This window comes from Protopterus annectens, chromosome 4.part0 (assembly GCF_019279795.1).
Source record: "Protopterus annectens isolate FY-2018-M chromosome 4.part0, PAN1.0, whole genome shotgun sequence".
NCBI lineage: Eukaryota > Metazoa > Chordata > Ceratodontiformes > Protopteridae > Protopterus > Protopterus annectens.
The window spans coordinates 673342259-673355081 of NC_056733.1; the positions used below are offsets into that span (position 1 = coordinate 673342259).

Here is a 12823-nt window from a genome sequence, read left to right on the forward strand (position 1 = left end):
AGTAGTGTGTAGATCCTGAAAAAATGCCCCAAAATCTCCTCCCAAGGGAGGTGCAAAATCTTTGTCTTTCCTTTTCTTCCCACGCAGCTCTAGTGTCTAGAGGCACCACTCACTGTCACTGCTGCATAACAGTGCAGGGGCTGCAATGCAGTATGCCTGCATATGTAAGCCCTGAACGATTCATAATGATTTGTACATAATGGGGAAGACACATATGCAGCCTTGTTCCACTGTAAACACTGTATTCCATGTATGGAGTATATATGCAAACCATTCCTTTTCAAATCTACATGATTCAGAAAGCTAGCACCACTGGAATACCATTGGTTCCAGTGGAGCAGCCTATAGAACAGCAGTTATGTACTGCATAATCATGCTGTGTTTGTCAGCAGAGTAATTGCCTTCACTGTGGGCAAGATGCACAACATACAAATGCTGTCAAAAGAACCCAGCCCAACACTTCCACTGTGACAGACAAATTATCTTCAGCAATAGAGTTCCCTATAGGGTACATAAACCTGCTACCAAACTCAAGCTTCTCCAATCCCCAAACAGAGACACTGGTGAGTTCCCACTAGTGGGACCTCAAAGAGTACCAGATCACCTCATTACCATATTATCGTAATGACTCCCTGGGACTGCTTTCTAGAAAAAGGTGTACCACATGATATGCACTTCCTGTAGTTAAGGGATAAGCATATTTAAATATACATAACCCCACATACTACAATTAAAGACCAGAATAAAAAAACAAATAGCTTCATGTAGTCCAAGGTATGCAGATATTTTCAGGATCCTGCAGCAGTGAATATGGTACTAACATTTGTGCTGCAATTAGCAAAGTCCAATAGCAGTTTGCAAAAATCTATGCCAAACTTGTAGTAGGAGTAGGTAACAGACTGATGTTGTGGACCAGGAATCTGATGGAAGGTAGCTTCCAGGTGAACAGTGAGAAAGAGATGTTGAAAAAAGTGAATGTTATTTATTTATTTAACATTGTTAACCGGGAAAGTCTTACTTGGAATGAAGCCAATTTTCAACGGGAAGCCCAGGGAGAAATGCTCCAGATGCATGTTTTTGTAATGTGGAATGAAATCGGAGTACCCAGAGGAAACCCACACAAATGCAGAAGTCATTAAATAATGAAATACATTTGCGTTTCAGACTTCACATCCTTCAGAAATTGCATGTTAACACAAATCCCTTTATTCTAGCAATTTTTTAAAGTTTATAAGAACAGTATATTTAAAATCTGTCCCTATTTGTGGGCCATTGTCCCCCCATTATTTTTGGCATTGTCCAGATTTCTTGAGCTAAGAGATTGAGAGGTATGGTGAGTGGCATACTGCAGTGATGATGCCCCTCCATAAGGGTGGCCTTACAACTGACCAAGCTAATTACAGACCTATCAGACTTACAAGCCTCATCTGTAAAGCCATGGAATCTATTATAACTGATCTCATAAACTGGGATATTGAGAATCTTTTTAGACTTGACCCCAAACAGTTTGGTTTTGTGAAGATTAGATGCTGTCTATTTAATCTGGTACATTTCTTTGAAAGGATTATGGAGGATGCAGATGGTGGCTCTGCAGTGCTCACATTGTATCTTGACCTAGCCTAGACCTTTGCCACCATTCCCCATGCTGGCATCACACAGAAGTTAAATGCTTTATAAACTGACCCATATATAGTAAGATGGATAGCACACTGGCTGAAAATCAGAACCCACACATTGCAAGTTGCAGATGTCTTATCAGAAATTGTGAAAGTGACCATAGGTGTTCCTCAGGCACTATGCTGGGAGCTCTGCTTTTTGGTATTTACTTCTCAGACTTCCAAGCAGAGAGCCAAGACCTTGGGAGAACAAAGTCTGCAAATGATTGCGAACTGAGAGCTGTTGTTAAGTCACCTTTTGACATCCAAACCCTATAGAATGAACTCCTATTGCAAACTCTTAGTGTACTAAAATGGTCTCAAACTAAAAGCTAAAAAGTACAGTACCATCACTTTTGGTAGACAAGCCCTACTCTTATCATTGTGTCCACACAATACACCTCTATAAAACAAAAATAGCATTAGGGACTTGGGCTGATAGCGCCCTCTGTTTTGACCATTATGTGACAATGGTTGTAAGGAAATCCTTTTATTAAGCCTGGCTAATTATGAAAGGAATATTATCAAGTTCTAAAGAGGTAATCACTCCCTTATACTCAACATTGATCAGGCCATTTATTCAATGCAATGTCTCTTGGAGATATCAAACAATTAGAAAGACCCCAATAATTCCTAACTAAAAAGTATTACAGGCCTAAAGTCCCTAAGCTTACTAGAGAGGCTGGAAGCTCTATACATTTATTCAGTGTCTTATTGACTTTTCAGGGTAGATCTCTGTCTCGCTTACTATGCCATTAGAGAACTGATTTTTCTGGTTCTCCTGTTTCTCTCCAAGTCCACTATCTTTACCAGTACTACAAACAGGGACCTAAGTCTTCACCAACAGGTAGATAAAACACTGCAGGATGATGAGTTTATATCACTGCCCTTCCCTAACCTCCAGAATAAACCTTTCTTGCATGTTAAACAATGCAATTCACCATCTTCCTTATAATTTAGATGACTATATGGGTAACCACAAATTTACTCTGAGATTGACCAGGTATGGTCCTTCTGCAGAAAGGAGGTGCAACTAGCAGTATAGTACAAACAGCTGCATAGAAAAGTCTGTTCCCATTCACCCTAAATATAATGGTAAATTCAAGAATAAACCTCTCTTTTGGAACTCCCATATCAACAAACTATAAAAAAGAAGGTAACTTATGAAAAGTTGTAAGAAATCCCCATTATCTTGTCTCAGGACCACAGAGAAATATGCCAACAAGAAACTGAAGAGCAATGGAAAATGTAAAGCAGACTATGAGCTTATGGTCATTACAGATATCAAAGGAAACTACAAATCTTTCTTCAGATATAACAGGAAATTAAGAAATAATGTACAACAAGGCACTGAGCTCATCTACAGTGATATCATTTATTCCAATCCCAAGGATATATCCATTATATTAGTACATTTAGTGCTAGCTTTACAGCACTTACCCACAGTTTTGTACTCACTATCCCTAAAATTTTAGTTTCTTCTTAAATCACTTTGGAACAAGTCTTAAAATCCCAGCCAAAGACTAGAAATAATGCTTTCTTGGGATCAGACAACCTACATGGCTGCATTCTTACCAGTTCCAGGTATGTACTAACTGAGCCTTTTCAGCTTCAGCCTATCCACAATGTTTGTGCTTGATGCCCGAAGAACAGCCACTGTCTCTCCCCTTCACAAATGTGTTCTTACTACAGAGCCAGGCAAATATAGGCCCATCAGCTGCACCAGCTATATATGAAAAGCTATGAAACATATCATAGCAGAACTCATTTATGGAGACACAGGCAACTGAATTGATCTATTCTAATCAGTTTAGTTCTGTGAAGGGCGGGTCCCATCTCCTGAACCCAGTAAACTTCTGAAAATGTTACAGAGGCTGTGGATAGTGGTCACTAAGTGCACACTGCTTATCTTGATCTGGCCAAGTCTTTTGACACCATTTCCCATGATGGTATTATTGAATAATTAGGCAAGTAATAATGAAAACCATATGATGCCGAGCCATATATACCTTTAAGTATATAATATAGTTACATATTCCCAAAATACTGAAAAATGTAAACCCCAATGTTACATACTGAATTGCAAATTGGCTATCTGAGAGATCCCAGGTTGTAAAGGTTGCTTGTATCATCTCTGAATGTAAAATTTTAACTAGTGGGAGTAACACAGAGATCAGTGCGGGACCCGCTCCTCTGAAGAATTTATTTTGCAGACATCCAGTCCAATATCCCAGAAGTGTGGTTGACCAAGTTGCCAATGACTGCAAACTTGGCACTGTTATCCAGTCATCCACAGATACTAAACAACTCCAGAAAGGGGTAGAATATGCACATATCTGGTGTACTGAAAACAGTCTTAAGTTAAATGCAAAAAAGTATGGCATAGTAACATTCAGTAAAAAAGGTGTTCCCACCTCCTATGTTTTAAATTGGATTTCTCTTCAAACAAACATGGTCATAAAAAGACCTGGGTATTTATATGGACAGTTTTCTTTCATTTGATGATCATATGTCCACTATAGTCAGAAAATACTTCTATCTGACCCAGTTAATTTCCAAGGGAATGGCTTTAAGATCCAAAGTAATCATCATGCCACTGTAGTTTTCCATTGTCAGACCCATCTATTAATACAATATTCCCTTTGGTATGTGTAAATCAAAGCATATTGCTCAACTATAAAGGTTCCAGTGAAACCTTACCAATAAAATCAAAGGCCTCAAATCTTTCAATTATTCTCTGACCAATTAGCACAACTCTCATTGTATTCAGTAACTTACAAGGCTGCTCTGAGGGGACCTGTGTCTTGCTTTTTGAACAGTGAAAGGCCCAATCATATTTGACCTTCTCTGTCTTTACAAAGCCAGTGGATCTACAAACACTCACCCTGGTTTTTATTGATGCCTACACTAAGTGTATATTAAGTATACACTGTTCTGAGTGTACAGACAACACAAATATAACACCACTTCTTCCTCCTAATTTTAGTCTTCCTACTGATTTTACATTTAATGTACTGATATGCATTAGTACTAGGCTAACTGCCCTTGTGGGTTATTTTAAGCCTAGCTAGTTACCCCATGTGAGAATCAAACCCTGCACCTTGAGTTTGTAAAGTAAACACTTTAACAATTATGCCAACATCCCCCACAACATGTTAGCTGCCCTTGTGGGCCATTTTAAGCTTAGGCAGTTTCCACTGGTGAGAATCAAACCCAGTAACTCTTGTGTGTGAGGTAAATACCTTAACCCTTATGCCAGCCCTCAGTTTTCTTGTAGCTTTAAATACTGAGGGGGGATTTATGAAGATTACCACAAAGTGTAGACTACATGTACACTTAGTGTAATCTTTCTAAGTGACTAGAAAGCATATGTATGGTTAGAATGTTCTTGAATACAGATCATGTACACTTAGTGTACACATAGTGTACACTTAATGTAGCTGTTATTGAATCTGGCCCTCACAAAAGGGACCCAAATCTACACCAACAAATAAACAAGACTTGCTGGAGGGATAGGTTCCTAACTCAAGATATTCACAGCCTATGGAACAAGTTATTACCAATATAGGTCAAACAAACTGCTACTCTGACTACCTGTAAGGCTAGTCTTGATTGGTAGACAACGTTACAACAGGATTGTCTTGTACAGCCCAAACTTTTAAGTGTGTCTATTTAAAGGTGTATACGGCTAGATATCTTATGATCCTTGTGATTGCTTGTCTATTATTTTTTCTATGTTCCTACATGATGAAATGTAGTAGACTGTCCTTACTGCCTCCTATTGAAATATTGGGACTCGCAATGCTGAATCCTGAAACACTAAACAGACAGAAAATACAGAAGAGTGAATATTGAACATAGCTTTTCTCCTTTAAATTTGTTTATAGAAGGGGGGCTAAGTCCTACTACACCACCACCCCAATGTTAGAGGTAAGCCCCTCTAAACTTATATATACCAAATCTGAGATCACAATATTTCAGAAAAAAGAGATTATTCTGAGAACTGGCAATCACAGACTTTGTTTTTCAGTCATTCATTCTCCACATTCTGGGACTCGACATAGTGGGTCTCGACAATTCAAATGGTTACTGGTCTTTCTGGCAGCCTAGAACATAAGAAAACTTTCCGAAAAAAGGCAGCATCAGAATAAATTAGCAAATGTAAGGTATATAAGATTAGGGCTCTGTTAGATGAACTGAGTCTCTTTCCAGGATAAAGTACGAACAAGTGTTTTGTTTAAATCCATACATGGCTGCATTGGTTAGATGGAAAAGCGTTTTGCTTTTGCTGCTAATAGCAGACATAGAGAGTCCATGTCAGCGGCAAGCTATGATTTCTCTTAGATTATTTCAGAATAGAATAATCCAAATGCATTGTCTTGTAGGTGTTTTATAATAAAACTGTTTTAAACTGTTTCTGCTGGTGTCTCATGTCTTCTTACACCTTTCTTATTTATGCTGTAATTGCTTACCTTATCTCAAAATTCTGCTGTTGAACCTAAATTATATAATAAAGAATCATTACTATTCAAAAATGAACATGCTGATTAGACAGCTCAACTAGTGTGTCCATTGTAAATCGAGTATATACCAATAGAAAGAATCTGGCTGCTCTATGATTGGTCTTTCTATTGGCATATGCACTGACATCATCCGAAAGGTAACTTGCATGCTTCTTTTTCCTACAGGAAGAAACACACTAACTTACTTTCTCCACACTGCTAAGCAGAGAATTCAAACTGTTTTTAATAAATCTTAAACTAATAGTCTGTTCCACGGAGCAGGTTACAACCAGTAGTGTAGAAAGTGTGGGGTGAAGGGGGCAATCACCCCGGGCACTAGCTTGTACAGGCCGCAAAATATGACCTCTGCCTAATGTTTCAAACTTGCTGTAGTATATGTTGATGGTGTTGGAGGAAACATTTTACAGCCAAAATATAATACTTTAAAAATAATCAGGCATTTACTTTATTTTTTTGGTCCCTTACTCCTAAACCGTTTAGTTCGTTGGCAGCCTTTGGAGATTGAAATTACTAAATAATGACATATATTTGAGTTTCAGATTTTTATTTCCTTCAGAAAGTTTATGCTAACATAAATCCTTTACTTAAGCAACTTTGTAATTTTATAATAGCAATAATTAAAATCTGTTTCTATTTTAGAGCCTTTGTTTCCCCTTTATTTTAGGCTTTATCCAGATTTCTTCAGGTGAAAGGTGCTAGGAGGTATGCAAACCTCTTTACTGCTCCTGCTGCTGCTGCCAGTAGTCATCTCACTCACTCACTCAGTCGCTCTCACACACACACACACACACACACACACACACACACACACACACACACACACACACACACACACACACACACAGCTCTGCTTCAGAAAATGCATGCTAATGGAAACCCTGTTATTCTAGCAACTGTCTAAGTTTATAAGAGCAATATTTAAAATCTGTCCTACAGTCGGTCCTTTGTTCCCTCATTATTTGTGTGCCTGTCCAAATTTCTTGTGCTAAGAGGTTGAGAGGTACGGTCGGGAGGTACAGAAATCTCTTAACTGATACTGCTGCTGCTATGTGAAAGGTTGATCACTCTCACTCTCTATATTACACACACGCATACACACACACACACACACACACACACGCACACACGCACACGCACGCACACACACACACACACACACACACACACACACACACACACACACACACACACACACACACAGTCTCTTCTGCTTTCGTGCATGCATTCACTCACACACACACAGACAGCACATAAACACACACACTTTTTTCCTGTTTCATTTATTTTATTATACTCGCTAAAGAGGAAAACCACTGACTAGCGAGTGTAAAATAAAAGCTCAATCGATTTCTCTCTCTTTCTCTCATACATGTATACATAAATACACACACGTGTGCTTTTTTATTTAAATTTTTTTGTTTTCTGTTTTACACTCGCTAAACAGCTAAAGCGCTGCTTAGCAAGCATAAAATAATGGCTGTTGTTAGTTTTTTTCTGTCAGAGCTCCACGGCAGCTTGATATGCTGCCGTAAAGTGGCGGACTTGTTTTTCAGTAGGCATTACTTTTACATTAATACTCTGCTGGAGAACTTTTGTTCTCCAAACAGGGTGCTGATGTACAGTTCACCCATTCTCTAATACGCTTTATGCTTGGCACCCATATTTGTGTACTATTCTCTCGAGGGAGTATGTGAGCAAAATTATTTTCTATATAGCATTGTTGGTGCTACTGTACTCTTCTTGTGATGAACTGCTTTTTAAATGTTATATGAGATTTGGAATCTGACTGGTGAGTTCTTTTTAACTTTTAATTTGTTTTTCTGTTTTTACTGGATGGGTCAGGAACAGCAAGAGCCTGTTACTTGTATACTTGGAGGCTGAGGCTGGGGCTGTTGCTTGAAGCAGCAACACACCTGGTGGTAGCCAGGTAAGTTAAAAAGCAACTGGTTGAGTGTACTAATAGTAGTCACACTGGACTGGAGTTTGGAGACTGGACAGGGTATCGGGTGGGCAGCAGGCAGGTAGGCAGGCCAGCATTGACACTCACAGTTATATCAATTGCTGTCAACCTGGCTGCAGATATTGAAAATAATAACAGAGGCCCTTAAAAATTAGGAACAGATTCATCTAAAAATCTAGACTTCTTATTAGCATAACATTTGATACCAATAGTGCATAAGTCTTCCAGCTTAAAGTAGGGATCTGGGATTCTACTCAGGAATGCTTGTAAACAGAGAATAAGAAAATTATGGTGCAATATAAACAAATTATCAGAGACAGTGTAAAATCCGTATACCTTTTTTAATGAAGTGCATCACAAAATTCTACTACCACATAACATAATTTTATTATTGCATCAGATAAAGGAAGTTGCAAGATGTGTGCTATCTTTCTTTAAATTATTGTTGTCAGTAGTATGTTGATGAAGACATGTAGGGTGGTTTTCCGTGTACTGGACAACATTAAGAAACACATGAGAGGAGGGAGAATTCAGAAAATTGTGTGATTAGAGTAAATCAAGCCTGAAAATAGGGCCATACTTCCAAAAATAGGGACATCCTGAAATTATGAAGGTTCCTCCCAATTCAAAATAGTGACAGTTGAGAGGTCTGCTGACCGTTATTATTGTACTTATTTTTAATTGCTATGCTATATAATTTTTGTTGTTGTTGTTTTTATTTTTCAGAGAAAGTTGCTTTCTTGCTTGTGTTGTTCAAATTGCAATATGCAGCTTCAGAAGGATATGAGGTCTGAAAGTTGGAGAGGATCACATCAGGCTTGCTTGTGTCAGGCAAATTGCAATATGCATCTTCTGAAAGATATGAGGTCCGAAAGTTGGAAGGGGACCACATCAGGTACAATGTGTAAAACATGGCTAGCTGTTATTATAAACTTAGAAAGCTGCTAGAATAATATGTTTTGCTTGTACTAACTATGCACTTTCTGAAGGATGAAGCCTGAAACCTAAACATCTTTGTCATTATTTGATTGATAACTTAAAGTTGTTGTTGTTGATGGAGGGGGTCAAGGACAAAGTTTACAATATTGCTGTTTGTTACAAATCTACAAAGTTGCTATAATAATGAGATTTGTACTAATATGCATTATTTGAAATGAAGCCATAATATGAAGTCTGAAACTCAAATGTCTGTCATTTAGTGACTTCCAAGTTTGGGGATCACAAAGTTTGAAATATTGGTTATCGTTATAGACATAGAAAGTTGCTAGAATAATATGTTTTGCATTACTATGCATTTTCTGAAAGATGAAGACTGATATCTGAAACCCAAATGTCTATCATTATATACTGACAATTTCAAGTTATTGGTGGTGGGTGGATCAGATCAAGAACAAAGTTTAAAGTATTGCTGTTATAAGTCTAGAGAGTTGCTGTAATATATTTTGCATTTACTATGCAATTCTGAAGGATGAGGAATTCTGATGTTTGAGACACAAATGCCTGTCATTTAGTGACTTCTTTCCAAGCATGGGGGGGGAGGTCACATCAGGACAGAGTTTAAAATACTGCAGTGTTGTGATAAAGATTACAGAATAATATGTTTTGCATTTACTGTGCAGTTTATGAAGGATGAAGAAGTCATTCTGAAACCCAAATGTCTATTATTTAGTGGCATCTTCAAGCTGTTGGTGGTTGGGGGATCAGATCAGGGACAAAATATTTCAATGTTGTTAAAAACTTAGAAAGTTGTTAGAATAACAAGCTATTCTCTGTCTCATATTGTCTGCTTGACTTACAAAGCCATGTCTGACCCAGCTCTGTTAGAAATGCTACATCTAAAGAAATCCCAATCACTCCATGCCACTTGCTCCAGAGACCTCAGCCTCATTACCACAATCAACAGAACATGCTGGAGGGACAGGTTCATAACCCAGAGACTGCCCATGATCTGGAATAGACTTCACACACATGTCAAGCAGAGCACCTCACTGGCCCTCTTCAAGAGAAATCTTGATGAGTGGATGGGAAATAGAAGGTTTACCCCGGGGATCACTACAGTGGCTCTACTTGATAGAGGCACTGGTAACTAATGTCAGGCGGCATGATGCCAGGGCACTTCTATGGGTTACTCTTGTAAAGGCTCTAGGGCCATTAGCCTAGTACACACCTATGAACCTATGACCCTATAATATGTTTTACATTCACTATGCATTTTCTGAAGGAGAAGTTGTTGTAATGTGTTTTTTCCCTTAAGTTGTTAGTTTCCCCTAATTATTGTAGTGTTTTTTTTTTTGTTTTTTGGTTTTGTTTTGCTCTTCAGGTTGATAACTCACCAAACGAGGATCTTGCCCTGGGCTCCAAATGGCTTAACTACTCCATTGGTTACAGTAAAATACATATATTAAAAAACTCACAGCTTTCTGTGATGGGAACTGTACAATCAGTTCAGTGGCAATTCATTTACTGACTTGGTCCTCAATGATTAGCCAGAAAAGCACATATTTTGGAAACAAATAACTGGGCATTCTGCAAAAAATCTAAAGGGAGTGGAGCAGAGACGACAACAATCTCTGCAGCTATTCCTGTATACATGCAGAACATGTGCAATACATCAACCACATGCCCCAGACTACCAGAAGCCAGCAGAAGAGCACTAAAGACTTTTATACAATGATATTATTTAGAAAATGTAAGTTTTTTTGTATAATAGCAATAATCCACTCCTGTGTGTGGGTAATGCAGGATTTACCCATGGTTGGCTTTGTGTAATCACTTGGGCTATGCCCTAGTGATCAAACCACACTAACCATTGGTAAATCCTGCATTACACCCAGTTGTGAATTATTGCTAAAATACATGTTGTGGTCCACCATGGTCCATTACTAGTGCTTAAACTGAACATTCCAACCACTTCCACAGTAGTAAGTTTAAGTTCCTTGAACACAGCATCTACATGAGAATGTAAAAGTGGCTACTTCTTATTTGCAGGTTGTTGACTTTTAAGTTTCGACACAGTGGAATAAATGTAGCTATACCTTTAGAAATGGTGCTGTCATCACTGATTTGTATATAGGAATTGTTTTCAGTTGTGGAATGGCAACTGTTTCCTTCCTGCACTGCTTTGGTTTCTCTTCCTTCATTTCACTTGTTTTGTCTAGAGTTAAGTTAAATAAGAGAGAGTGGTATTTTAAACACTCAGAATGCTTGTATATACAATATAATGCAGCTGTTCCAACCCATTTTACATCAGCTACAGTACTGTGTAGTAAACAAAAATATACTGCTGGTACACAGTATTTGCTCTCATTTCTGTACATTTTATAACAGTTAGTAAGTAATCATATTCTGTAAACAGAAGTGATACAGGTGAGGAAGGGAAACTAATCTGTCTTAAACGTTGAATTAAGTTTATTGGAAAATGCCAACAGACATTTGTTTAAAATTTAAAAGACATCAGTTGACTTACAAAGCAACACATTACTATAGACAGAGTACATGTAAAATATCAGCAGCATTGTGTCTGAAACCGGCAAGTCCCTCAGGCATCTTTACTGTACATTATAGTTACATATTAATATGCAAGTATATATTTATGCTGCAAGATTATTGAGATGTAGCAGTGAAAAGCATTAATTTGCAACATAAACACACAATTGATTGTCTAGTTATTTTTTTGGTGGGGCAGAAAGGGTGTATGCTGTTTTCTGATCTAGTATTGTTAAAGTTTACTGGGTCTGACTGCATTTGATTGGTGACAATTTAATACAGGCACTAACCTTTGAGACTGAACAACATAATGGAATATTACAATACAAAACATACAGTGTATTTTGAGACTGAGTGACCTCAGAGCTGGTTAAACTATGATGAGTGTAATGGGGTCTCCTACTGCATGGTAGATGGAGGGAGACAAGAAAGCCACTACAGAAGAAACAGTACCAATGAAATTCCACTCAGTCAGTTAGTTATGATCAAATGGAGATCGATGAAATGGTCTTGATTAAGAAAATATCCATACCACAATATGTGAGCATGATAGCTCATTAAACCAGATGCTGCCTTTTTCAGCTGGTACATAAGCCACTGGATACTGAGAATTATGCACCTGAAACTTTAAAGTAAATGATGTACAGTCAAATGTCATTAGAAATCACAATTTCAAGCCCATGATAGTGTCAAGTGGATAGCGAGGCACCAAAGTAACATGTTGCTATTCAAATCAATATACAGGTACTGTACAACTGACTGAGAAATTAGACTGTGCTGTTTCACTCATTCACCTTTCACAAACTTGATATATCTACAGACTGCCTTAAGTTACCACTGATTCTGCATCGTGAACAAACATACAGAAAGCCAGCTCTGCAGGCATGAAGGTATAAAGCCACGACTATTGACAAGGTGACACAAGTTCATTTACCAGCTTAGGTGGTTGAAGGAACTGGCATTAGCCTAATGGGAGTGAGAGGCTGCTACTGATTCATCCATTCTGGGGAGGAAGGCAGCACTGGTTCACCACCAGATGACACCTAGCCCAAGCCTAAGCACACACACTAACACAGTGCATACACATGTAGCAGAATGAGTTTCTGGAGGCATATTCCCTGAGGCAGGCAACATGCAGTGGAGCTCAGAGAGCTGCCATGTGATTGGGAGCATTGCAATAGGGCAGTGGTAGGCAAATT

At 38.3% G+C, this 12823-nt stretch overlaps 1 protein-coding gene across 1 annotated transcript in view; it reads right to left on the reverse strand.

Annotated features, from left to right (window-relative positions):
• FAM216A (family with sequence similarity 216 member A) overlaps positions 1-12823 on the reverse strand; it is a 93970-nt gene that overhangs the window by 55812 nt on the left and 25335 nt on the right. The window contains exon 3 of the mRNA XM_044068643.1: positions 11174-11292. Coding sequence (XP_043924578.1) covers positions 11174-11292 — 119 coding nt within the window. The remainder of the gene's footprint in view (positions 1-11173; positions 11293-12823) is intronic.